This window comes from Lutjanus erythropterus, chromosome 18 (genome assembly GCF_056507025.1).
Source record: "Lutjanus erythropterus isolate fLutEry1 chromosome 18, fLutEry1.hap2, whole genome shotgun sequence".
NCBI classification, from domain to species: Eukaryota; Metazoa; Chordata; class Actinopteri; order Lutjaniformes; family Lutjanidae; genus Lutjanus; species Lutjanus erythropterus.
Genome location: NC_139334.1, coordinates 12,379,685 through 12,407,169, shown reverse-complemented (window position 1 = coordinate 12,407,169; position 27,485 = coordinate 12,379,685). Strand labels below are relative to the sequence as shown.

At 39.6% G+C, this 27,485-nt stretch overlaps 2 protein-coding genes across 2 annotated transcripts; one reads left to right on the top strand and one right to left on the bottom strand.

Moving 5' to 3' along the window:
* On the top strand, nt 1-7,201 carry dhrs7 (dehydrogenase/reductase (SDR family) member 7). The gene is made up of 7 exons (XM_084742213.1): nt 1-243; nt 2,019-2,171; nt 2,402-2,508; nt 2,772-3,011; nt 3,457-3,579; nt 3,718-3,933; nt 6,161-7,201. The coding sequence occupies exons 1-7, from the start codon at nt 114-116 to the stop codon at nt 6,200-6,202; spliced, it is 1,011 nt and encodes a 336-aa protein (XP_084598339.1). The 5' UTR covers nt 1-113; the 3' UTR covers nt 6,203-7,201.
* Nucleotides 6,604-20,607, bottom strand: pcnx4 (pecanex 4). The gene is made up of 11 exons (XM_084742214.1): nt 20,469-20,607; nt 17,911-18,681; nt 17,621-17,800; nt 16,700-17,238; nt 16,498-16,598; nt 16,095-16,217; nt 14,478-14,838; nt 12,316-12,419; nt 10,226-11,331; nt 8,897-9,083; nt 6,604-7,590 (listed from the first exon to the last, which is right to left on the bottom strand). Exons 2-11 carry the CDS (start codon nt 18,606-18,608, stop codon nt 7,339-7,341), a joined length of 3,651 nt encoding a protein of 1,216 aa, XP_084598340.1. The 5' UTR covers nt 18,609-18,681; nt 20,469-20,607; the 3' UTR covers nt 6,604-7,338.
* Nucleotides 20,608-27,485: the final 6,878 nt, after the last annotated feature.

Genomic DNA, 27,485 nt, shown 5'->3' with positions numbered 1-27,485 from the left:
CGTGGATATCCTGTTGCTGCAGCTTTGTTTTGGTTGAAGCTTCATTACAGAGTAGTAGTCTGTGAACTACTTTACTTAGGTCATAAGTCTGTTTAATTATTCATTTTCAACAAATGGACTGTTGCATTGCATCTGTACTGTGGTGTTTTATACCACTTTATTTGCTGATCCACTTCCTGGTTTTAATTTTCGCGGATGCAGACTTCACTCTGCTGTGGGCGAGTCTGTCAGGACACAGGCCAGGTGAGTCCTGAAACCTGTCCTCGTGTCTCGTATTGAGTCCTATTTCTTATTCCTAAACAAGGCGATGTATCTTTACAGGGGCAGCCTGTTAGTCATATTGAACCATCTCTGAGGTAACGTTGGACAGTGAAAACCTTTACACATCAGTTAAACAATAATTGCGATGTGTACATAAAACTTACATAAAACCTTCCAGTATAGAGTAGTCATATCTGATTTAAACACATTTTCATAACTAGAAGCAGAGGTGGTAAAAGTATCTTACATAAGTAATAATGCAAAAGATCTATTAAAGGTAGAAGTTCTGAAATGCACAATTATACTCAAGTGAAAGTAACTAAATATTACTAGCTAAATATAAGTAAAACCAGTCATTTTGCAGAATGTCAGTGTAATGTTACCTGTTATATATATGAATTATTACTACTATTATTGTTACTAGTAGTAATGAATTAAAATTAGGTAAGATGAGAACAGAATACATACAATGCATCTTCACATGAATAAAACCCACTTGCTAATAGTAAAAGATATAAATAAGAATAAAAAAAATAATCATACTGTAAGATGGGAAATAAAACACATTGAGATAATAATAATAAAGTTAAAAATAGAGTGTATAGAATGCACAAAATCAAGAAAAATACAACATTTTAAAAGAAGAGCAGCAGTGTGTATATGAGAAGCAAAATGCAAAACAGTCTCAGGCCTGTACAAAGTGTCATAGCTAGTTAAAGGCTAAAGTGAAGAGATAGTTTTTTAGCTTTCTTTTAAGAAATATTTAGCAGGCTGGCTTCTTTTATGTCTATAGGTAGTGTGTTCCATAGCTCCTATAAACCAGCTGCAGATGATCGCAGTGTTCAGTCACAAATACATCGGCCACTTCAGCACCACGGTCAGTGCCATCACGGATTTGTCAGTACTACTGATATTTCAGAGCCGTGGTCAGAGCCATAGATTCCACCCTGCACAGACCTCAGTCAGAAAAAGGATGAGTCGGGCAGAGTAGACTAACATATTCACTGCCTAATGTAAATGCTGCACGTTCATATGGTATGTAAATATATTCTTAACTACCCAAAACTATTATTTTTATCTATTAGCCCAATACAAACAAACATACTCTGCACCTTACTGCTTTTTGTACTTCTGGTTTGATGCTAAACTGCATTTCATTGTTTCATGCTGTATAGATTTTAATCACAATTAAAAAATATGCATGGGATCTGAATCAAGATTGTTTGTTTATATTATGTGTTTATGTTAAAAAAAAAAACAAATATCAGATGAAATATTGTGTTCATATTTTTTAAGCTCACAAATCTGAATGTTATATTGGCATTAAAAAACCCATTATCATTCAGGTTGTGATTACTACTGATGGAGTATGAAGAATTTTACTGTTGTAAGTGGTCAAGGTGGCATGAGTTTGAGGTATTGGACAGACGCAGTGGCATAAAAGGTAAAATACGAAGTGGTAAAAAAAAAAAAGAATACACAAGAAAAGTAAAAGTACTTCAAAGCTGTACTGAAGTTAAAAAAAAATAATAATAAAAACTGCTTAAATTTTTGTTCACTAGACTCCCATATATCTGAAGTGATTTTTGTTAGCTAGATATGTCCAGGAAAAATATACAATATCGCAAAAAAATATATATCTATTTTAATTTTCATAGTATTTTCTGGAATTCTTTTGAGAGGCACGTTGACATGGACTAGTCTAAGATCTACCATTTGACATGAAATGTTGACAGTTGTGTCTTTTTGTTGATCAGAGAAGAAGCTGAAGGGGCTGGTGGTGTGGGTCACTGGAGCCTCCAGTGGTATTGGAGAGGAGCTGGCCTACCAGCTAGCAAAGTGTGGCTCACGTCTCATCCTGTCTGCTCGACGTGAGGATGAGCTAAAGAGGGTAAAACGGCACTGCTTAGGTGAGACAAATAGTTTTTTTTTATTTTCGGTATTCTTTTCTAAAAGAAAGTCTATGCAAAGTAAAATTCACCAACAGATTTAACTTAAACTCTTTAACTCTGTCAATTCAGCTGAAACACTTTAGTATAATACAGTAATATCGCTTTCCCATAGGACTTTTTATTTTTTCTTTGTTTTGTTCCATTTTCATCTGTCTTAGCAGCTCATTTATTTTTGTTTATTCCTCAAGAGTGCTCCGACCTAAAGGATGAAGATGTTCTTGTTCTTCCACTTGATTTGTTGGAGAGGACATCACACGAGGAAAAAACAAAAGCTGCAGTCCAGTATTTTGGACATGTAAGACCGCCACAATCACTCTTTTATAAAAATAATGTACAATGCTGATTCACTGTTACTTTAATTGCAACATTTCTATACGATTAGCCACTATATTTAAAAAACACCATATTCAATCCATAAAGGTTTCACTGTTCTTTTCATTATACTTTGTACATAGGTAACAATAACCAAAGTTTTCTGTCGATTTTAAGTCAAAATAAAATTCTAATTCAAATCACGCTGTTTTCCTGTTATCTCTCCACTTTTTGATGTGTTTTCAGATTGATATCCTAATTAATAATGGTGGCCGAAGCCAGCGCTCTCTGTGCATGGAGACCAGTGTTGATGTGTATCAGGCCTTAATGGAGCTTAACTTCCTGGGTACGGTGTCCATCACCAAGCAGGTGCTGCCTCACATGACACAGCGAGGCACTGGGAGCATTGTGACTGTCAGCAGTGTTGTCGGCCTCGCTGGGGCGCCCCTGGCAACAGGATACTCTGCCAGCAAACATGCTCTTCAGGTGAAGGGAATATACAGTAGATATTTGTTTTCTCTGATTTATTTTTCCTAGTATCATGTAGTATTTCTAGGAATACAAATTTTTATCACACAGGAGCAGGTCTGTTTTTTCTGGATCTCTCCTAAACTATTTATTATTTTTAGAAGTGAAACAAACAGCTTTACAAGTTATTGTTTATTGTATTTGTTTTACCTTTATTTAATCAAGAAGTCCCATTGAGATTGAAAGTATCTTTTACAAGAGAGACCTGGCAAGGTCGCAGCCAACCACAGCACATTAAAATGCAACAAATACAACATATTGAACAAACATCCATAGGAAAACAACAAAACCATAGCTGCCTCTCAAGAAAAACAAGCATGTCTCCATCACCACAGTCTTTATGATACCATTATATTCAACAGTGGAAGTGTATCTAATTTGAGATCTTTTGTGTTGTCTGCAGGGTTTCTTTAATTCCCTTCGGACCGAGCTGACTGACTTTCCAAACATACTCATCAGCACAGTGTGTCCCGGGCCCATCCAATCACAGATTGTCCACAATGCCTTCACAGAGGAACTGAACAAGGTAATGCATTTCATTTGTTATGGAGCTGTTGATTTTTGACATAAAAATCCACCTGTGTTTGATCTGTTTGATGTAATATAACAGTACCTATTTCAGTAGTTTGTTTTTTAGTAACCAGTTTCCCTTCCATTACCTCAGCCTGTGACCACAGTTGGCAACCAGGGACACAAGATGCCAACAAGTCGCTGTGTGCATTTAATGCTGGTGGGAATTGCCAACGATGTCAAAGAAATGTGGATTGCACAGCAGCCCTTCCTCCTGTTCTACTACGCCTGGCAGTACGCTCCCACATTTGCCTGGTTCATCACAAACGTGTTGGGAAGAAAAAGAGTGCAGAATTTCAAAGCTGGACTGGTGGGTACATGATCTTTTAGGAAATTCATGTGATGCTCAACTGTTTTATGTGCTCTCACACAAAAACTTCATTTGCACTAGTATGCACACTTGTCATGAATATATGCAGGATGATTATGTGCTGGATTCATGCTGCGTTCAAGGACATGTTGAAGTCAGAATTTCCTAGTTGAAATTTCCAACTTCTGACCTCAAGGAAAAAGAAAAAAAAATATGGCTGACCCTGGCAAAATAATCACTTTCGTCGGCAAGCATACACACAATGCATGGCAATGCATCCTGGTGCATGTAGCCTCAGTTTTCTTGGTCAATATAGCATGCACCAAGTAATTTATGTTTCATCCAAGTGTTTGGATGTACCATTGGCATGTAGGACTTTTAATGAAACATTCCCTGTACTAATGTATTATTTTCCATATTTAAGATGTTAGTACACCTGGTCAAATGCAGATAAAAAGTTCACTTCACTGAGACTCACATGTGATGGGACCAGTTTGCTATTTGTGCATGTTCAGCCCAGTGTTGTGTTCTACACAGTTGACCTTGCTTCATCAGAACTGGGACTGGACCGGGGGATTCTCAGTCTCAAAGCACTGAAAATACTTGAATAAAGCTGAATGTGGCAGACACTATGCAGAGCTGTCTCTTAACAGCTGGGGGGGCTCAGCTCTCATTGACCTTGCTTGAGTCGAATAAGAAGATGAAGAAGAAGACAGTAGCTGGGGTATGACAGTGAGCTGGACGACTTCCCCGCGGTACTGACTGACTGACTGACTGACTGACTGAGAGACTGACCAGTGTGTGTCTGTTGGCCTCTGCTGGACAGTGACGGCTGACGGCCATAAAGAAAGGTCATGTTCCAACAGGCCAGACATTGAAGCGTCACATGCTCGTGCTTCAGTAAGGTCTATGGCGTCTCCTTTAGGGACAAAAGAGACTTCACACAATCTGCATAATATTCATAAACAGTGACATCGGTGGAGGTCATGCTTGTGACCACCACATAATTACTCTAGGGGCCGTGTTCATAAAGCTTCCAAGTACAAAGAGTTGCTCCTAGTAATAAAATTCTAAGAAAATTCTTAAGAAAAAGTTCTAAGAACTTCCTCTCTTAGTTAAGACTAGAAAAGTTATTCAGCCCTTAAGAGAGGTCTTAAGGTGAAAAACCAAGTAAGGAGGACATTTAAGAGGCTTAAGATTCAACGCTGAGTCATTACAGAAATTCATCAAGTCATTGGGTTTTTTATGAGTTAGAACCTGTGTAACAGATGAGTATGTTACTGAACTGCCTTGAACTGCATTACAGCTAAAGCTCAAATGGAGCTATTCAGAGCTTGGACAATAAAAGAAGGAACAGACTTTACCTGTCCTCTGCTTCTGGGATTAAAAACAGTTATGTTTTTAATAGAAAGCACCTTACCAGTTATTAAAAAAAACAAAGCAACTTATCAGTTATTATCCAACCAAGATCATTTATTCAATAATAATTTATTCAGCAGAGATGCTCATTACATAAAATAGTATTCATGATTACACCAAGTATTAATAGGGACTGAATTCTATGATTAGGCCTAAATTTGATTTGACTGTCCATTCTGTGAACAAAAGAGCATTTCCCACATCTATTTGATGAGACAATAGCGCAGGAGAGGGGCAGGTGAAAGAGTTGCACAAGAAATCCTGCACACTGTCTAACTTGCAATATAACATTTAGTTTTGCAACGTTTCAGAGCTTGTTTCAGTTCTAGACCTTCATCAAGCAAACAGTTTGTGTCAATGCCAAACCTTAAAAGGCAGGAATCAATATTAACCGCATTCCCCAAAAAATATATAAATATTACCTACTGTTTTGCTTGATGAAGGTCTCATACTAAAACATTGCAAATAACTTTATATTGCAAGTTAGACAGTGTGCAGGAGTTCTTTCGCAACCTCTGTGCTTTAAAAAAAAAAAATCTAATTTAACCTTTGAAAACAATGAGTCTAGCAACTGGGTCAACCACACCCTCTCATTAAGGTAAAAGTTTCAGTCCCTTATTGGTTCGGAGTTACTCTGGGAATTTTCCTAAATCACTTTTAAGCTAAGACTCCTTGCTGGAAGTTTCAAGGCTAAGTTAGGTGCTCTCAAAATGTTTGTGAAGTGTCCCTGACTTACAAGAATCACCAGGAAGCAGTACAAGTCGAATACCAGTCCTAACACCTGCCCCCTTATTTTTTCTTTTTGCAGGATGCAGATTCTGCATACTTCACAAAGCCCAAGACCTCCTGAAGATCAAATGCTCAAGATTATTGCATTCATAATGCTCAACCTTGAAGGTGATATGGGTTTTCCCAACATATTTTGGGGTCTTTGCCTTCATCTAGATGGAAAACATTTAAGGACACAACTGATTTGACAGCTTAGAGCTAGCTTTTCCAGGACACAGTGGGGTCTGAGAAAAATGGGTACAATGTTATGCTTTCATCTCAAATGTAATGTGTATACTACATTTTACTGTCTTGTAACAATTGCCTTCAGATAACATCTGGTTTAAAGCCTATGTGTATTTATAACAGGTATTATGGATTCCATGGAGGAATAAAACACTTGCACTAATCTACTGAATGTCTAATAAAATTTACTTTGGATCAAATTTGTAATTGTTTTTTAGTAAAACACAACAACACTGCTTCTGTCAAGCTATTTTATTATAAGTACAGTAGTTAATATACAGTTACACATATAAAAATCAACAATATATACAAGAGACTGGACAAATTCATTTAACTCTTCATTCTAAATTGTAAACAAGTGAATTGTAAACAAAACAAGAGCACTAAACACCTTACACATACAGCAAGACATATCCAAGGCACATCCTCGATATTTTAAAACATTAAAGTTGTTGTCCTGTTTTTTGTGGACAAAGAGGGGGACTCACCTGAAGATTGTGAAATCTAAAAAGCACAATAAAATCAGAGGTATTCAACAAGTGTATTCCAGAGGGGGGTTGGGCAAATTTATTCACTTCTTTTTAAGCACAAACATTAATAAACAAACCACAAAACGTATGTGCTTCAGGGGAAACCTATCAGGGACTCTTTTAAGATACAAACGTTCGAATGGAATTTTCTGTCTTTAATGTGCTGTTTTTAGGAGGTAGTCCACACTGTTGACAACATTTTGCAACATGTACAAGAGTGCAGTGGTGATGCCACTGCTTCTTCCTCTTTGGTGCAGGAAATGAAGCACCAAAAAAGTAAAATTAATGTTTGAAAAAAAAAAAAAGAGGTTCCTATATAGATGTAATTCTTCTTCTGATTTTGCTATAGTTTCACATGACTTTCCTAATAACTTTGGAAATGGACATTTTGCTGTGGTTGTACCGACTGAAAAGCGTCCTCTTCCCCCTCCATAGTCGGAGGTCAGAGGCAGGGGAAGTGAAGGGGGGCTGAGGAGTAAATTGGGTAACCGAGAGGTGGATCGGCTGCCTGAACAGTGAGGTTCCTCAGCATGAAGGGATGAGCCTGGATGCTGTAACGCTCCTCGTCATCGTTAGTAGCATACAGGAGCTCCCAGGAAAGGTTTGCCCACTGGCCTCGCACCCCCTCTCCATTCAGACGGCCCACATGGACCAGCTGCTCCTGCAGGGACAGAACTCGCCCTGTGTAGGTACCCTGTGGACGAGGACAATCAGTCATACAATAAATCATACAACATAATAAAAACATTTCACTGAGATAATACCTCAATTTTATGCCACTGACTGAATAAGAATAACCTGTAGGTACGCAGTGTTCATTTTGTCTGCAAAAAAATTGACAGTAAGTATTGACTGACCTCCTTTTTTTCATGACTAAATTGTGACAACAACGTAAATGAAAATAATTAGGATGAAATCTGTACATTATGTCCTGACTAGTAAAGACAAGACAAAATTGTTGCCTGGCTCGTTTGCTTGGCTCTGGCTTGTTTGGGTGGAACAGAAAGAGGAGAAACGTTAGGTGGACACTTTTCTCTTCTATTCAAAACAAAAGAATGTCTAATAAGTGTTTCTATACAAATTAAGTGCACCTTTTGGATTAAAAGTTTTTGGAAAAACAAAATTTGAAGACTCCTGAAAATACACTGTAAATATCAGTAATGTAAGCTGACTAATTCGATAACATGTATATGTGTTGATTCCCTTTTAGGACTATATTAAATGTTTGGATTGCTCAAAGTTCTTTGTGGATTCAGGTGCATTGCCTTTCTCCTTTAACATATTGTCAACAGAGCTGCGCTTAAAATAAACATCTACTCCTAAAAGATAATTTATGACTTATTATGACTTATAAACAGACACAAACTCATACGGAGAACATTTAACATAATTCGGTGTTAATTTTAGCTCCATATCAGGGCTCAACAATAAGGGCAAGAAAAATGCCATGTTGAGCAGGTAAACTTAACAACTCACTCGCCCGACAAAAGAATTAAACATTTACGCTGGATTAAACACAACAAACAACTTTAGTCTTTGTTGTTATTTGATAACTGTTAATAAATGTAACATTTTGTACGTGGGCAAGTAATAAGTGATGTTGGGCAAGTAGATTTCTGTCCAACCGGGAAAGGGAAAAACAACATTAACGCTGAGCCCTGCATGTAGAGCAAATAATGGTTATGTTTCCTAGACGATGCTCATTTGCCTTCATGGCACGGTTTTACACATTTTCATAACTACTGATTTTTTAAAGCTGAGATCAACTGAGAGATCAATAACGATCTACACATTGAATGAAAGAATGTGTCAGTAAAACATTCTTGCCATACATGGAGTTTTTACAGCCAGTAGAAATATCCTTCAGCAAAATACAATACAATGTCATGAAACTGTCAGAGAAAATTCTGAATAAATATTGCAGGGAAGGTATCAACAGATGCACTTTTACATTTTATAGCTTAGACAGGATGTAAACAAGGACTGGTGGGTGTAATTACCATAGCGAGGTCATGTCCTAGAGAGAATAGAAAGGGTTTCTCCTGAAGCACGCTGTCGTGCCAGCCTTTCTCTGTCACTAGGCCAATGTACCAGTCCCTTTCATATTCCTCCAAGGTGCTGAACAATTCTTCAGGGGACTCCATGGGCCCTAGACTCGCTTGATCAAACAGCAGCTTGAAACTGAACCTGAAGGTGAACAGAGACAAAATCCATTGAAATACAAATAATTTTCCACCATAAATGAGCTCTAGTGACAGGGTTTCTGCAGTTAAATTCAAGACTTTTTAAAACTTTTTCAATACCGTTATGAATGAAATTCAAGACATTCATTTTTTTTTTGCCACACTGACATGAAAAGGACCGGGGATATAATTTTAGGTGACCAATGTTTAGCTACAGTGTGTAAAGTTGAGAGCATGTCTGCTTTTAATGTTGGTGTAGATCCAAACACTGTCCAGAGGTCACTTAATGGCATTGCTACTAGTTAACAATGTTAGTGTACAATGGGTCAAGCTGTAGCTGGACATGGCCAGCAATGCTCCCGATGTGAATACAGAACAATATTTGGTGATGGCAGACCTTTGTTGGTCATCTTTTAAAGCAGATTAATGTACATATTTATGTTTTACTCTGATTTCTCATGCAACTCTAATACCTAAAAAAAAAAAGTTCTGAATTTGTTTTCTCGCACAGGGTGCAGAAGACTTCAAATTCATCATTTTCAGCAGGCTTCTACAAAACACTAACTGTACTGCTCTCAAGCCAGATCTCACTGAACCTTTTACCCATATTAAATGAGAATAATGTTGGCATAAACAATTAAAACTGATCAATTTCAGAAGTGCATTTGTTTATGAGAAGACACCACATAAATGCTAAGGAGAAATCTGTAATATATTAACTGTACTAAATCATAAAATTACCTTGACATGTGATCAGGAAATAAGGAATAAGTTAAAATACTGGTTTCTATGGCAACAACGCTACAGCTGCAGTGTCCTCCTTTGAAATGTCCATTCTGGGGAGGGACACAGTTCTCTTCTACCTCAAATCACATACTAAATAGAGATTTAACCTATTTAACATACAGTCTATGGCTCCAACTCACTATTTGGACGACTGTATTTATTTTTGGATGTGCAGTGGCTACATATTGCTCCTTCAATTATCCAATCAATTTTTCAGACCTGCCAAAATCATATTAAATTCATTTTAAGACATTTCAAGCCTGAAATTCAGATTATTGGATTTTAGATTTTGTAACCCTCTGTTGAGACCTGGAGTGATAAGAATGACCAATCCTAGAAAAATTTAAATGCCAATTTTACCTGAAAGCACGAAGTGCAAGCTGGTAAAGTTCTTTACTTGAGGAGAGCCAGTCCAGTCCTTCCGTCCACGGTATATCTCCACAATAGAGTCTGTAGACATAACTGGGACTGGTGAAGGCAGACTCTGCCCCCAGTGAGATGAGACATGAAAGTGCCACCTGTGTGTGCAGCTCTTTCAAGGCCTCATCCTCCTTCAAGGCTTTGGTCATGTCCTCTGGGGTCTCACCCTGCACTGCAGGGCCAAACTGCCCCAAGCTGAACCGAAACCAGTCCTCAGGAAACAAAGGCCTGAGCTGCAACAAGCGGGATGGTAGTAAAGGTGCAGTTCTCCACCCTGTCGGCAGGTTGAATAACTCTGACTGGGGGCAGCTGAAGTTCAGCTGAGGGAGAGAGCCGGCACTCTCTCTGAACACCTCAGGGTTACGGCCTTTATCCACCACTGGCATCCCGATGCCCAGACCCAGAGGCTGCAGAGGCTGCAGAGCAGACAGCGCCATGTTTTCAAAAAGACTGTCCATCTCCACAGAGCCGGGCAGAGACGCCCCTGCTTGAAGTGCTGTGTGTCCGGGCTGAACCTCTGCAGTCACTAACGCCACTGTCCGCCGAGTTGGTTGAGGTCCAAATAAGTCATCCTCATCTGACCAATCACCAAAGGAGGTCAAACTGGAGCTGTCCTGTCTGAACCTGAGAGAGGATACATTGGATTCCACCACGAGAGTCTCTGGTGGCTGGTTACAAGTGGTCTGGGCCAACTGGGAAGACTGGGACTTTCTGCCTCCAACCCCTGGCCCTTCTTCACTGCTCCATAGAAATCCTTTATGCTTCTGCACACAGTACCGGAGTAGCAACCAGACCAGCGCTTTCAGAAAGTCATCCTGAAGTTTCCTCAAGTTGTCGTGAGAGTCGATGATGCCAGAGAGGACATTCCGGGCATCAGAGTAGACTCTCACAGCAAGGGCAGCACAAGGCGTAAGGGCATTCCCCCAATGCAGGTTAAAGCCCTGGGTGAAACCAAGCCGCTCAGGGCGCTCAAAAGCAGCCTCGAACACCTCATCCACCCTCCGTGCCTCCACCGTGTGGCAAGATGTCTCCTGCAGCTCCAGACCCTGTAACAAACCACACCGCACAAATGACTGTGGTGATTCAAGTAATCCAAGTAAAGCAATAATAGATAAAGGTAAATAAAATGTGTTATTAATCACACAGTTGCATTTGACTGTCTCAAGTGTCAAATACCACTATGACTTGAAAGCATATACTGTTGACCTGGAACCGCATTAGAACAAGATTTACACACAACAATTGATCAGTGAGTTTGGGCCAAGAATCTGAAAAGATTTCACTCCTCCTCCATGTGTGCTTGACACTCTCTGCTTCAATTTAAACCGAAACTAAAGAAATGAATCCTATTTGAGATAAATGTAAGTCTGTAGAGTGTCTATAGTCTCAACAGCTATACTAATCCAAACTCACTGTTCAGGATTACTTGTGAAGGATGCAGCTACCGGTGGGGATTCATAAAGTTGTTGCCTTTACTATGCTGCTGGCTCATCATTTGATACTTAAAGTGAAAGGATGCTGCCCCATCCTTACTCTCTCATTGCATTTGGGATATCCTGTCAGACCTAAAGCTTGAAACCCAAAAAAAAATCAGGTATACACTACAGGGATCTGAAAAGAAATTTACTCAAGTGTTAAGATCTTTTTTGACATTCTTTGACAGACCCTCCACACAAGTACAGGAATAAATAACTTTGCTTTGGCCTTCGGCACACACCTGGATATGGTTTATAACATCTTAGGCCTAGACGTGCTGTTTTTGCTTAACCTCTTATTACAATTCAAATGGTATTTATTTCTCAGTTTTTTTTTATTTTACGTTACTAAGTGTTTCAAAATAACTATGGTCACACATGTGCACACTTTGATATACTATGTGCATACCATGTCGTACATTCCTCTATAAAGTGGAGGAAGTTTACCCAATCAAGTGAGGGGGGTAGGGGATGTTCATTTTTGGGTGTTCTTTTCATGCATTTGTGTAAATTGTGAAATTCAATAAAAGGAACTTTAAAAGAAACATGCAGTACCTTTACGTTGACTGTACAGTAGCCGTATCCTCTCTCCAGGATCATTATCCAAACCATACGGTCCTGAAAGCGGCCAAGAAAATGAGAGCCTGGGGCTAAAGAACCTACAGAGGGGGAGAGAATCATCAGCCATCCATGCATCTATCATGTAAAGAGATGTGATGTGTAAATTGAGGGCAAGAGGGAAGGAAAACACACAATATATGTACAGCATGTAACACGTAAGTAAGGGACCCTTGGTGCACATCCCTTTCATTTTGCATCAGCTGTGTGTCCCTCTGCTGACTATGTGAATAACATGGCTACTGGATGAGCTGCAGGGAGACGCGTACCATCACAGTGGTACAGGAAGGTCATGATACTGTTTTAACTGGCTGACTGCACAGAGATCTAAATATTGAATCTTTTCTTGGCCTTGGCTTTCCATTAGTCTATAAAAACTAACTCCTTTTCCACAATGTGGGCTTTTCATTTAGGACACCAGGAGACAGGGAGCAGACATTCATCTTAACACAGATGAGCAGCGATGGCAAGGTGATGGAGGCTTTTGTTTTAAGTTGACTGGTGCTTGCTTGGCTCAAGAATAATGTCATGTCCCATAACGACATCTCAGAATAGTCCCTACCGCTACCTCATGATGGGAAGTGACATGCTGGGCAGACTCCTCTCCTGCTCGCTGCTCCACGGCCCCCAGTGTGAGCAGAGCAAAAGAAGAACACGACAAAACTGCCATCATTCGACTGCGAGCATCAACCTAACAAGAGCTTATTCTGAATTATGCATCACAGCTACAGCACCCCAAGCTCACAATAAAAAAAACAAAACAAGATCGAGTGACATCACCTCAGTTTTGAATCATCAGTCCATAAATAATGATTCTCTACTCGCACCGTTCTTTCTCTTGCCCCCTCCTGATCGAACCCAGAACAAAATCCTAGCAGTAGCAGCAGCAGCTCCGTTTGGCCTAAGAGTATTACGCGGTTAATGGTGCGGAAACATTTGGATGTAATGAATACAGATCAGAGCTATTTTTTTTGGGTCACTTCACAGGAAGCTTAACTGGATCATGCGAGCTCACATTACTGCCAGCGATTCCGAAGAGCTGCTCACAACAACATTCCTCTTACTATTAAACCATATGAGGTGATGGGTCAGTGCTCTTTGATCCGCATACCGTCCCTACTTGACCTATAGGAAGGTTCAGTCACTGCAATTATAGGACAAATCAAAACACACCGTAGTAACAAAAATTTGCATTTTTGTATATTGTTAGAGGTTTGTACAGAGGTGTGTATATTGTTGTGTGCTTTAAATAACAACATCAGCAAAGAGAAACACTGCATGTAACTGAAAGCTAGAGATGGGTATCGTTAGGATGTTACTGATACTTCTACTCTTACTGATACTGCTTATTGATCTGGATGGCCCTACTCTGACCTTGTTTCAATTTTGGAGTCACAAAAGAGGACCAAAGCTTTATGTTCTGAGATGCAGTACCTGAGACACTTAAAATGAATAAAAATGATGGCATGGATGCAAAAAGTGGGTGCTGTCAGGGCTGCAGCACCACCTAAAACCATGTTTAAAAAAAAGATGAAACAAGTGGACTTGCAGCAGAGAAGGACAAAGATGGAGTGAGTGTGAATATGGACAGATGAGTCAACCTGATATAAAAACATTTTTTAAAAATCAGGAATCCAAATGTTACTGTTCAGGTTTATCATTGATGTCATGTCTGAATGACACTGCAGACTGGAGCCTCTGTTACAGTGACAGACACGTCTGTCTTATATATATGCTCTTCTCCTCTATGTAGCACCTGTCATTACGCTGTGTTATTATAAACTATGATATCCAGACACTGTCTCTCCCCCTTTCATCAAATTGTTGTTACTAAGTGATCCTAGCTGCCTAATACAAAAAACATGAATATCCTGGATCATTTACAAACAATTACTGTATAGACTGAAAAAAGGTGAAAAGCATTATTTAGATGTAATTAAATGTACTTGTGTGCTCTCAGTGAAGACTATTATAACACTCAGATGGATTTAGAGATCTGGTAAATGATAAAATAGTAATCAGTGGTTACTTGTAACATTTGAGAAAGATTAAAAAAAAGACACCACAGACAGAGGAGATACAAAGCAAGGACAACTAACCCAGTGACCCTCTTGCAAAGGCCATCCTTAGAGCAGAGGCCAGACTTCCACTCATCTGCTGGTAGAAGATGGAGTCTGGGCAGGGACAGGCAGTGCCTACAGGGCCTGGCCAACTGCGCTGAGGCCTGGGGAACCCCACCAGGAAGATGGGTAGGGTGAAGAGGGGCAGCAGAGGGGCAGAGAGCAGGGCAGATAGGGTCACCACCGCTAACAGCAATGGGCACAGGGAGGCATTCAGCGCCAACAGAGTTCCAGCTGACTGACGGCGCTGCTTCTTCTCTGTCCAAGATGTCACCAACACAGTCAGAGTGAACTTTAACTTAGCGAGGAACTGAGTCAATCTGTCAATCAGGAGGCCCACCTGGATCAGAGAGAAAAGCACAAATAGCACCGATCCATTTAACTACTATCGAGTCTTATCAGTTGATGTTTCTGTAATAAAAACTATATTTGATATGTGTGCTTGACTTACTTTTCAGTTTTACTTTATGGATTTTGAGTAATGATTTTTCATTTTAAAGCTGGGGTGGGTAATGTTGGAATATACAGCAAGAATAAGCTAGATTTGAAAGTGCCCCCCTTCATGAGAGAGTCCATGAAAGAGTGTTTGGCAGATGAGCGCAGTACATCATTGTCATCACTAACCATATCCAACTACCTCATGTCTTATTCACATGAAAGAAAACACCTGACATTATCATGATGTACGTGAACAACAAAATTATGTGTGTGTGTGTGAATTAACACCTCTCTGACAGTGTCAATTAATTCACCATAGAGGACAATGTAGAATTTTTGGTAGATCTGTTGTGTGGGTTTACAATAAATGTATAGTGGTACATAAAAAAGTGACCATGAAACGTATTTTAAATATATTTTTTCACCAAGGCTCTGTATTTGCCTGAAATTTACCATGAATTTACCTGAATTTACCATGATGATTTTCCATATTTCTGGTTTGCCAGCTTGGCCTCATTATGGTATAAATGTTTTAGACAAATATTGTTTCAATTCAGAAATTAGTATCCCAGACACTATCAACAGATAAGTGTGCTGTTCACAGGTCCAGTGTAAAATTTTGAGAGATGTGGTGGCACTGTTTAGGTCAGATTTAAAGTGACAGTTCAGCCAAAATCTATATTTTTTTCTGTTCTTTAGTGGTATTTATTGATCAAGGCTGTTTTGGTGTGAGCCGCAGAGTTTTGGAGATATAGGCAATGTGATGTCTGCCTTCTCTCATGTATAATATACAACTTTCTCTCTATGGTAGTACTTCTAACATGAAACTGCTCCCAACAAAGTCTGTGGATTATCTTGAGTGACAGGGGCATGATTCCTAGAAAGAGACATTTCTTTTGAGTTTCAAATGTATCTTTTATGTACTTTGAGCGCCACAAGGCAAGTGCCATCTAGTTCCATTAAATTTGAGAGAAGGCAGACAACTCAATGGCTGAAATCTCCAAAACTCTGCAACTGGCACCGAAACAATAAAGATGGATAGAGCTGCAGGCCAGAGGAAAAATAAGCCTATGCAAACATGATATACACAAAACAACATGTGTGTGTGTACATATATATATGTAAGAACGTAAAGGAAATGATTAATGTTGACCTCACCAGAAGAAGTTGAACTCCAGTGCCCAGGTTGTCCCACCCTGGCACCATGTTGTTTCCAGCTGCGAGCCGCATCAAGACCACCACCACCATCTGCAGCAGAGCGTCCTCTGAACTCTGCCATACCTGTACAGCATCAAAGTGCAATTACTGTGAGCTTGACACACATAAAACCAAGCAAATCAAACTGAATGATTAATAGTAATTCATATTAAGAAAAAAAAAACGTAAATTGTGCATAGAAGACAGGTTTTTCATTGTCATATGTTTGTGTTTTATTATGAACAAAGATTTCTGATTTCTGCTGGTTACAGTAAGAATCTGCCTGGAGTTAATCTTCAGTGTAGTAATAATTTTCTGCATGTTATGTTCACATTGACAATTAAAATTGTGAGTGTGAGCATACCGCTCTAAAGGCTCGCGTGAATCCCACACTGAGGGAAGCCCTGTGGAGCAGCTGCAGAGATTTGTCCATAGACAGGAAAGCAATCATTGCAAATGGAGACACTGTGAAGTAAAACAGTGATTGTCAAAAACACATTCACTGACTTAACATTGTTGTTTTCACACCTGAGACAGATGTTGAGATTGTAGAACATCAAGCTCACCAACATAAAGAAGGACTCTTCTGATTGCTGCAGCAGCGTATAATCCTCTATTCCTCTGCTTGAAAGTCTGCACACTGGACATGCCTTTAGGGTACAAGGGATTAAGAAACACTCCTCCAAATACATAGGCCCCCTGGATCTCTCTGAGAGCCCAGCAGAGGCAGAAGAGTATGAGGAGGAGGTAGCTGACTGGAGCCTGGGGTCCTGTAACCAGGCTCTGCGACTGAGCTGAACCGAGGAAGTGATGCAACAGCCCAGCCTCTGCCATCGCCACCAGAAGTAGGCTCAAATATAGTAGCAGCTCCCTGCAGCCCAGATTCCAGCCAAAAGAACTGGGAGGAGGAGGTGGTGACCCCCCTCTGCGAAATCCACGGTCCCCAACGACTGCCTGGGGACCTCTACAGAGTGTGCCAACCTGGCTTATGTCCAGGCTCAGCAGGAATCCCGTAGAGATTGAGAAGAGAACCACACCCAGTGTTGACGGGATGAAGTAATTACACACAGCGACGCCGGCAGACACAGCAAACATCAACAGCAGCCTGTGGGACAGCAAACACACAAAAAGCCAGAGTCGATGATACACAGGCTACTGTCACACTTGTCATTTCAATGGGACTGTTAACATCTGATGAGGATGGGATTCGCACATAACATGACCACCACATTGCTTAAAAACTTGATATCTAGTGTCAGGTTACATTATGATTGGATTTATATTTGGATGCATTTTAGACCCATGTGCATTGAAGAAATGTGTAGACATGGCATTTAATAAAATACTATGCTGGAGATCAGAGCTTAAAGCTCATGGTGAAATGATGAACATAAATTCTATTTTATTTATTTATAAATGTGATCTTGTGTTACAATTCTAATAGTACCAGAGCTTCAAAAAAAACACCATGTTCCTTCAATATGTACCTGAGGTTGCTGGACATGGGTGAGCCTCCTAAGCCAAACACGAGAGCCTGCTCCATGCCCCAGAGGAGCAGGGCATCCAGGGGAGGCAGGATACCTAGTGCCCAAAGCAGAGGTAGGAAGAGGAACAGCACATGGAGAATCTGGCTGGCCAGTTGGAGCTCAGGAACAGGGCCTGAGAACCTAAATCAGAGCAAAACATTTGATTTATTATGTAGGAGAAGAACTGAAAAATACACTCTACTGTACAAGAGGGCGTCTCAATTAATCACACAACTGTTGGTGTTGCTCACCTATCAGCCAGGTCCACAGCAATGAAAATAAAAATGTAGAGGGGCCGGGTGAGTGGGGTGATCTCATAAGTGTCCTGTGCCTGGAAAGTGGCTGTCTCTGTGGCTGTATTTACAATAAGGGAATATTCAGCAATACACAGTGTCACCCAACTCAGGATAAAGATGACCAGGGATACACCAATGCTGCCGTAGAGGGCAGTCAGTCTGCCAAGGAACACATACCATGTCCCAAAGCCACAGAGCACCCCAGCTAGAACTGTATGCAGCACCACATTGAGCCCAAACCTCTTCCCAGGGGCAATGAATCGGACTGTCTCTGGGCTGACACAGTGGGTGAATTCCACCTCCTCCTCATCGACCAGGATGTTGGGCGCACCAAGTCTCTCCACCGCGCCATTCCTCCGAGCAGCATACAATGCCAGGGCCTGGACACCCGCTGCAGCCCCGAACATGAGCATACCAGAGAGCACTGTGGCATGGAGCTCCTGAAGCAGCTGCAGCTGGCAGAGCACCGTGCCAATACCCCCAAAAAGCCATGGTGTCAAGAACAAGACTGCCTGATTGACATAGACGTATGGTGGGGCACAGTAGCCCAACTTGAAGCGTGGACCCCCCAATATTGTCTGGGGAAAGCGCTTCCAGAAGAATTCCTGTTTGTACTCATTAAGAAGGGGCACATCTGGCCCCATTCTGACCATTCCCGAAGGGGTGGCAGGTCATCTCCACACAGCTGAGGGAGGGTGTCCATTCATCATCCCACACACAAGCTGTCTGCAATGAAGTACATCTTTGGTTAGGCAATGGAGAAATAATTATTACCAAACAAACTATAGATGCACTAATACAATATCATCATTGTCATACAACAATAGCCCTAGTCCATCCCTCTCATGTACACTGAAAAAGAATATAAACAAAGACACTTTTGTTTTTGCTCCCATTTATTAAAATCTGTCAGTGAACTGTTTTCATTTGCCAAAATGATCCATCCACCTGACAGGTGTGGTATATGAGATGCTTGTTAAACAGCGTGATTACTGCACAGGTGCCTTGATCTGGTCACAATATGAGACCACTCTAAAACATGCAATTTTATCATGTTAAAAGACATTTATTGGGCACTGAACAACATCTATTTCACACAGATACCTTTTTATTTTCCTCAGTGCGACAAAGTCATGACCCACCCTGATCTGCCTCTGATAGGCTTACCTTGATATTCTCACCCTTATCCAGGGTTTCTGTTTTTTTTTTTTAGACCATTATGAATTCAATTCAAGAATTACTTAACAGCCACATTGGCAAAAAAGTGCATGTACAGGTTTTTATTAGTGGTTATTTGTTGGTTTCATTTTGTAGTTACAGTGTGATCAGTACAAGTTTTACCAAAACAACCATTTAAAAGCAAGGCTGAAGTTAATACAATAAACATTTTCAGACATTTTAAGGCCTGAAGTTCAGATGATTGGATATAAGACTTTAGAAAGGATGTGCAGAAATCCTGCTAACCCCAACAAATCACTCCTCATGCCTACACCTAACAAACCCAACCAAAAAAGGCCATGAGTACTAACCAACCGGACTAATCATAACAAATTTGTGAACAAAGTTTGAAGGGAAAAAAAAAGACAACTTTTGTTCGCATAAAAGAAGTCTTAGATCTTTTACTGTGAGTCATGAAAAATGGGTGCAAAAACAAAAGTGATGTTTATTTATTTTTTTATTGTTTTGAGTGTAGCAAACTGGAGTTAAAACAGGTTTTTACCTGCAATATACTATCATCTATTTTTGCTGCCTGTACATGGATATTTTAGGAATTAGAGAGAACTTCACCCAATTCTTAAGAATAACACTTCTTACAGCTGTCATTCTATAAACTGAGTTCTGGGGCAACTGCAATAAGCGGTTGAACTGAATGAACTGATAATTATACAGAATTTTATTGCTCATCTATGTTTACTCCTTAATAAAATCAAATATATTTATAATCCCAATTTAAATGCAATAGGTCAATAATGTCTAAAAAGCCTAACACCCCCTCATCTATTAATCAATCTGATGAAGTTGTCAAAGCATCACTGAAACTTTCATTTAATTAACTTACATGCTGAAATTGCCGTTAGCACCTATTACAATTAAGTGTCTATGAAAAGAGGATGTTTTAATAACAGATTAAGCACGACTATCCAGCGGTTTATACTACTAATTATAGCACAAAATGAGATACAATAGATGAGCAACAGCTGCTGAGTTGCCATGAAAACACACCACAGAAGCAGTAGCTTGTGGACGCGCTAACAAGGGCTAACCTGTTCAAGCTAATAACCGGACATGTCGAGTCACATCTCACATACCAAACCAGGTAAATAGCTAAAAGTAAACCGTTTCCTGGACCTCTCTGAGCCTGTTTTTGTCTCTTTACCTTAGCTAACTGTATTATTGTTAGCTAGAGATTCCAGCAAGTCTTTTCAGCTTGACTGTCCGTTAGCTTGCTATTACTAACAACAAATAACAGCAGGTTGGCAACCTGCAGTGTCACAGGTGTGAGACAAACTTACTGTTAACAGCAGAATAGCCAACTGCAGATGAGCTCTGTGTAATATTTGACGATATATAGATACTATTGTTGGGAAACAGGCGGAAATCGCAAGCGTTAACATTAGCTGCGAGCTAACCACTTGAAAGCCAAGCAACATCGGCATGATACACAGACAGCTTGTAACCAATGGGAGCGGCGAACAGAGGAGAGCGCGCCCTCTGATTGGCTTGAAGCACATAAACCCCACTCATTACATCACCCAACCCCGCCCCTTCAACAGCCACACACACACACACATACACAGGTTATTGACATTAAAAGAAACAACACATATCCATAAGTTAGGATAAAGGAAAGAGGAGAAATTGTATATAAAAGGTCTGGGCAATATATGGACATTTTATTGATTTTGTGACATGACTAGATATTGTTATATCGTGATATGGCATAAGTGTTGTATTTTCCTGGTTTTATAGTTTTAAAGGCTGCATTACAGTTAAGTTATGTAATTTTCTGAACTTTCCAGGCTGTTCTACCTGTTCTATCATTTTCCGTTGTGGCAAATTATGATTATTTATTAAAAATCTCATTGAGTTAATATTTTGTGAAAGCACAATAGTCATATCTACCATACTGTTTCAATATCAATAAATATTGCTAAAAATTATTTGGTCAAAAATATTGTGATATTTAATTTTGTCCATATCAGTCAGCCCTAATGTATCATATTCTATAAGATCGTCCTATGTTTGCACTATTTGAGATTTTTTTTTTTTTTATGTTAAAATTTGTTATTTTACAGAAAATGTGAATATTGAGATATTTATTGTATCACAGAATAGTGAAAAATATCCAGATATTAATATAAGAAAATATTAATAATCCATATTGCCTTTCGGTAATATATATGTGCAAATATACACACAACATATACCTAATCCAAATGCAAATGACTGGGTGAAACTAATCTGTTTTCTGCTTATACTGACAAACACCTGTCCAGATGTGTTCATCAACAGCAGTAACACAACGTGTCATATATCAGTGATGGTGCGATGATGTAAACAGACAGTATATTACCTGTGCAGTAGAGCTGTAACTGATCAACTGTACATGGCGCATGGAGGATACAGAATGGTCAGAAACCTTGGCACGGCTGTTGTGTTCACTGCTGCTGGTTGACATGTAAATCAGGAGGGGTTCAGTGAGAACCCAGTGTCCTTTGGAGTGGGTTTAATTTGAATATCGAGAGAAGAAAATTAGCTTCCTTTTTACTTTTGGAGGCATTTGATGACTACATGGTCATTACAGATTTCGACTGAACACTGCTGCGTTGCAGAAATGCTCATGAAGCTCCAGATTACTAACTACTGTGCAGAAAACTATGAAAACTTGCTTATATGCTATCTTGCTTATATATGATTAATGACTCTACAACTGCCAAGATTGAGCAGTGTTGTCAGCCTCTTATATATCAGGAATCATTAGACTGTGGCTGCCAGTTTTTCCGTATTATCTGAAGAGCTGACAAAACCACCACAGATAGTCAGCTGAAAAATGCAGATACCCTCCAAGATAAATAACGGAGGATTTTACCACTCCAACTTGCGTTCCACTGAACCATGAAAAGACCATCCTCTTTGCAATTATAATTACATCAAATGACACATCCCAGTGGGTTGTTTATCCTCCTTATCCTAAATAATTTTTCAACCTCTTTCTTGCAAGTATCTTTAAATCCTGAATCTAATGCGCTTAGTCGACCCCAAAAACTGACATAGGATTAGAAATATTAATATTACATTCTAAATCCTTGTTATCATGTTCTTAATACAAAAACAGCAAATCCTACAAGTATTTTATTATTTCAATATAATGAAAGTGATTGTGGTTGAGTGTCTGCCTCTCCAAAATGTTGATTTACTTAGAGAGAAGGATCATGAAGTGATCAACTAAAAAGGCCACAATATCAACACAAAGACAGATAATAATCTGGAGCCAAAGGAGATTAAATTGTTGTTGTTATTCTTCACTGGGGCTGAGGGGATAAGGGTGGGCAGGAGGTTGAGTTTCCTTGTCATCTTGAAAAAGCAATTTCTGCTCTGTGTAGGACACAATAAACCATCACAACAGAAAAGCCCCATCAGTCACGACAACATGTATTGCAACTTGTAATTCTCACATAGCACCACTTATTTGAAATCATTGCTCCATTTTTGTTGCAGCTGCCTGATGAACTCGAATTAAGACTTCAGAGTCATTAAATGAGACACACAAATGCAAATACCATTTAATAATAAAGGCTGATACCAAATTGGTTACGATCTACAAAAGAACAGACCATCTGATGGTGCTCTGAAAATTGATTCCTGTTAAATTTACAAGAAAATTGGGTATTTGTCTGTTGTTCGGTTAGTGTTAACTTGTGGGGATTTTTTTTTTTTTTTTTACCATTTTAAACCAAGCAACACACTTTGTTGTGATTGAAATAATGTGATAAATGACACACAAGCTCAATAATGTGATAAATCACACGCAGGTCCAGAAATGAATAGCAGTTAAGATTTAATGCTTACTGCGAGGCGTGCTCTCATCCAAAATGTTTACACAAAATAAAAGCATTTTCCTTTTCATTCTAATTGTCACTCTCACTACATTCTTTTATCTGTGTTTTCCCCCATTCGCTGTCTCAATTCACTCTTTATTCCAGGGAGCCTCACAGGAAAAAAATTACAGGAAAATGACAAGTGACAACAATAACTCAATGACAGATTTCAAGAGAGGCAATATGGCGAGATTGTTTTTGAATAGAGAATGTATTTGTGGGGGATGAAAAATGAACTGGGGACATAATATGCACCTTTTAAAAACAAAATAATTTATGTTTTGATGAGGACCTGCAGTTGGTTGACTGCTGAGGGAACATTTCATTTTTTTCAACAGCAATTCCAAGTCAAGTGGTGATGTTGGTGTAATTGTAACCTCTACCGGAGCACTCTTCTAAAGTTAATACAAGCGGGTAAATGTGTAATGCATGTTGTTCATCCATGCTTCGATAAGCATTGCACAAGATGCGGCATTATCTTTGGCATCAAACGTCAATCAATGCCCTCATCCCTCTCACTTCACCCAAACATCAACCAACACTAGAACCTGAGTAGATAGCAGTGAAAACATGGTCCATTCAGCAATTATTCACAGAGTCTTGGACTAATGGTGCTCTGAATGCACAGACACAGCAAATGTAGGGAGTTAGTGGACCAGCAGTAATGGCCCCATACAGAGCATGTGTTTCTCTATGTGTGTGTGTGTGTGTGTGTGTGTGTGTGTGTGTGTGTGTGTGTGTGTGTGTGTGTGTGTGTGTGTGTGTATGAGGATGGGGGAAGAGAGCATCATCTATAACTGATTCTCAACAAGCACAAACATGTCTAATTATGAATCTAGACTACGCTCTGAAAAATAAAGGTTCTAACTGGAACCATAAAGGGTTGTTAAGCCTGTCCCCACATAAGAACACCTTTTAGTTCCAAGTGGTCCATTTCAAATGCTTTCAGAGAGTTCTACCTTGAACCCAAGATAAAGGGTTGTACCTAGAACCATCTGACAAAGGTTCACCCACAACACCCTTCTGCAGAGAACTCTTCTATGGCATCATGGTTCCATGCAGAGCCCTCTGTGGAGCAGTGTGCTAACAAGAACCCACCCAGGAGTTTCTACTGAGAACCTTTTTATATGTTAAGGGTTTTATATAGAACATACCCAGGAGGTGCTACTGAGAGTATTTTTGTGTTCCTAAGGTTTTATTCAGAACACACTCAGCCTTTTCATATTCCAAGGGTTTTAAACCTTTTTATATTCCAAAGAGTTTATCTAGAATGCATGCAGGGGGTTCAACAGAACCCCTTTTTATAGTCCAAGGGGCTAGAACCCACCCAGGAGGTTCTACTGAGAATATTTTTTATATTTCAGGATTTATTTAGAACACACTCCGGTTGTTCTACTGAAAACTTTTTTATATTCCAAGAAGCTTATCTAAACACATTCAATGGGTTCTAACCCAGGGGGTTCTTCTAAGGCCCTTTTGTATTGCAAGGGTTTACCTAGAACCCACCCTGGGGGTTCTACCATAAACCTTTTTATATTCATGGATCTTTGGGTGAAAAAAGTTCTTAATGGAACATGTAGTCTTACAAAGAATCCTTGACAAACCCTTTCTTCAACTCTGACTCTGGGTAGACCCTCAGCCCTTCAGGAAGAACCCTTTTGGAACTCTTATTTCCATGAGTGTACAACCGTAGAGACTCACTCACCCCCCCCCCCCCCCCCCCCCCTCTCTCTGTCTCTCTTTCACCCTCTCGTTCCCTCCCCAGCCCAAGCCGGAGCTCCATATCAGGCAGATGAAAACATAACCTGTCACATTCCATCCCATTAAACCAGCGACGAACCATGTGGTCTCCTCACATGGAGGAGCGAAGACAGGGAGAGAGACGGAGAGAGCAGTGCATCTGGGTTCACTCAGAAATGATGAATTATTCATCATCTTTATGCTAATGTCATTTTAATGTTAAAAATACTGACGGATATGCAAAAAGAAACATGCTGTATGAAGTGGCGTGCTCACCATAAGCTTACACCACACACAAAAATACAGCTGCATTATACTTCTAACATATCTATACTGCACATACTGTACACAAATATAAAATGTGTAATTATCTTTTGTAATACCTAATGCATTAGAGAGCTCTCACTGAGCCCCCAAATCTGTGCATTAGAGCTTTTTCCTTTTTTTTAATGTGAGTCCATCAGCTGCCATTTGATGTCAGGCAGAGCAAGGTAATGACAGTGCACTCACTTGCACAGTCATTAGCCCCGCTTAATGCTGGGAATTAACACAAATTAAGTGAAGTTAAGTACATGCATTAGAGGAGCTTGTTTGGGGAGAGCTTTTCACTTTTGCCTGCTGCCGAGAGCTGGCTGCTGCTGCCTCACATGTTCAGAACACACAAAACTAAAGCACACACACACACACACACACACACACACACACACACACACACATACACACACACACACACACACACACGTGTCTGCCTTCAACTGATGAATTACTACCTACAGGGCAGGTGGTAAATTCATTGAGGACTGATCAGCAGCAGTCATAACGTGAGAGCTAATGGAGCTCTAAGGACACCTAGTGGTCACATTAACACCACTGATTCATAAAGTCCGTAGCTTTGGTTGGTGGAAGCAATATGAAAGAGTAGTGTTACGAAAAATTATGGGTCTCCAGGAGGCATATATCCAGGTTTTGAAATTTTGGATGAGCATTAGTCTTTAGAGGCAAAAAATAAATTTGATCTTGTTACTCACTTTTGATCATATCTTACATACCAGAACTTTGCTGAACACAACAGGAGTTAACCGCAGCCCCTGTTCACTGAAGCTGCACAAGGTGCTTCTTTTAGTCCAAGGAGATGTGTTCTTCAGTGGATTTCAGACACTTTTCCAACTGTTTCACATTGCATCCAGAGTAATATTGAAATTAATTGTATATAGAACTAGGGATGCACCGATACCACTTTTTTTCAGACCAAGTACAAGTACTTACATTTGGGTACTTGCCGATACTGAGTACCGATACAAGTACTTAATAATGCCATTAAAATTCTTACAATAACTTTTAAAACATGTTTTATTTTCATTAGATGCTCACTTTCTAAATGTAACAAATCACTGTTGCTGTTTCCTACTACAAGTGTAACCATATTTACTGCACACATTACATTTTTAGTTTATTTGTAGTAAGTAACATGGTATCGGGTATGGAGTACTGGAGTACTTTTATGAGTACGAGTAGGAGTACGTGAGGACAGTACTGGACCAATACCCGATGCTGGTATTGGTATCGGTGCATCCCTATATAGAACTAAAAGGTAAGGTCTGGGATGAATACTTAAAGAGTATATGTGCCTCTACATTTTTAAAAGTTACACAGACTATTACCTCAGGTAGAAGTTACTAGTAATGTGAGCCTATGATCTATGATTTAACACATTCTTTCTTGTCATGAAGTAAACTTTAAACATATTGGCCAATTTCATTGTTTTATTTTATAAGCATGGGAACTTGATTGGCTTACAGCCCTTCTTGTAGCAACTAGCTCCTTATCTTCTCCCAGTAAGTATGAAAAATGGCTGTTTTGTTTGTGATGGTGGACCCACATATGATTTGTAGCTGGGAGAAATGGCAAACGTGTATTGCCTACAGTAAATGGGACATGTCCTAAGTTTGGAGAAGCAGAGAGGGTCACCACCATAGAAGATAAGCAATGAACTGTTGTAGACAGAGTCAGCAGCAAAAGGTACTTTAGCCACTTAAAAAAGGTTCATCTAAAGAAAATCAATATCACTTAGTGTATGCTATATCTAGAATATTTTCACTGCTTTCCTTTGCTGTCAGACAGCCTCTTTGGACAGGAAACTGCCCTTATATAAGACAAATGTCATTCTCTCTACACCAACCAAACTCAACAGGTGGTGTACCGCTGCCTCAATCTGTTAATTTGTTTGTGTTTATGTGACTCTGGAGTTTTAAAAGGGTAGTACGAATTCGCCAAAGTCACAACATCAAGACAAACAAACCAACAGATGGAGGCAGTGGTAGGTGAGCAACTTCTGTGTTTTCAGAGGTAAAATTGCTGATTTTGCCTGTGGAGTTTAGGTTGGAAAGAGCGATATTTGGTTTCTATAATAGGGGTTTCCTGTCAGAAAAGGCTGTGTTTTTAAGTGGACCTTTTTAAATTGGCTAACATTCCTTTAATTGCTGACCCCACTTCAAATAATCTGAGCTATCCCTTTAATGTGATAACTGTAGCTATCGTTATTATCAGAAATGTACTATGTTCGCTTGAGGGATTTCTATTCTTCCTTTGTTGCGGTTGTATTCCTGCTATGCTCTCAAAAATAATAAACTGGTATTTAAAGAAAGAACAAGTATAGATCTCAAGTGAAATAAAACATTTAACTCAATAAGA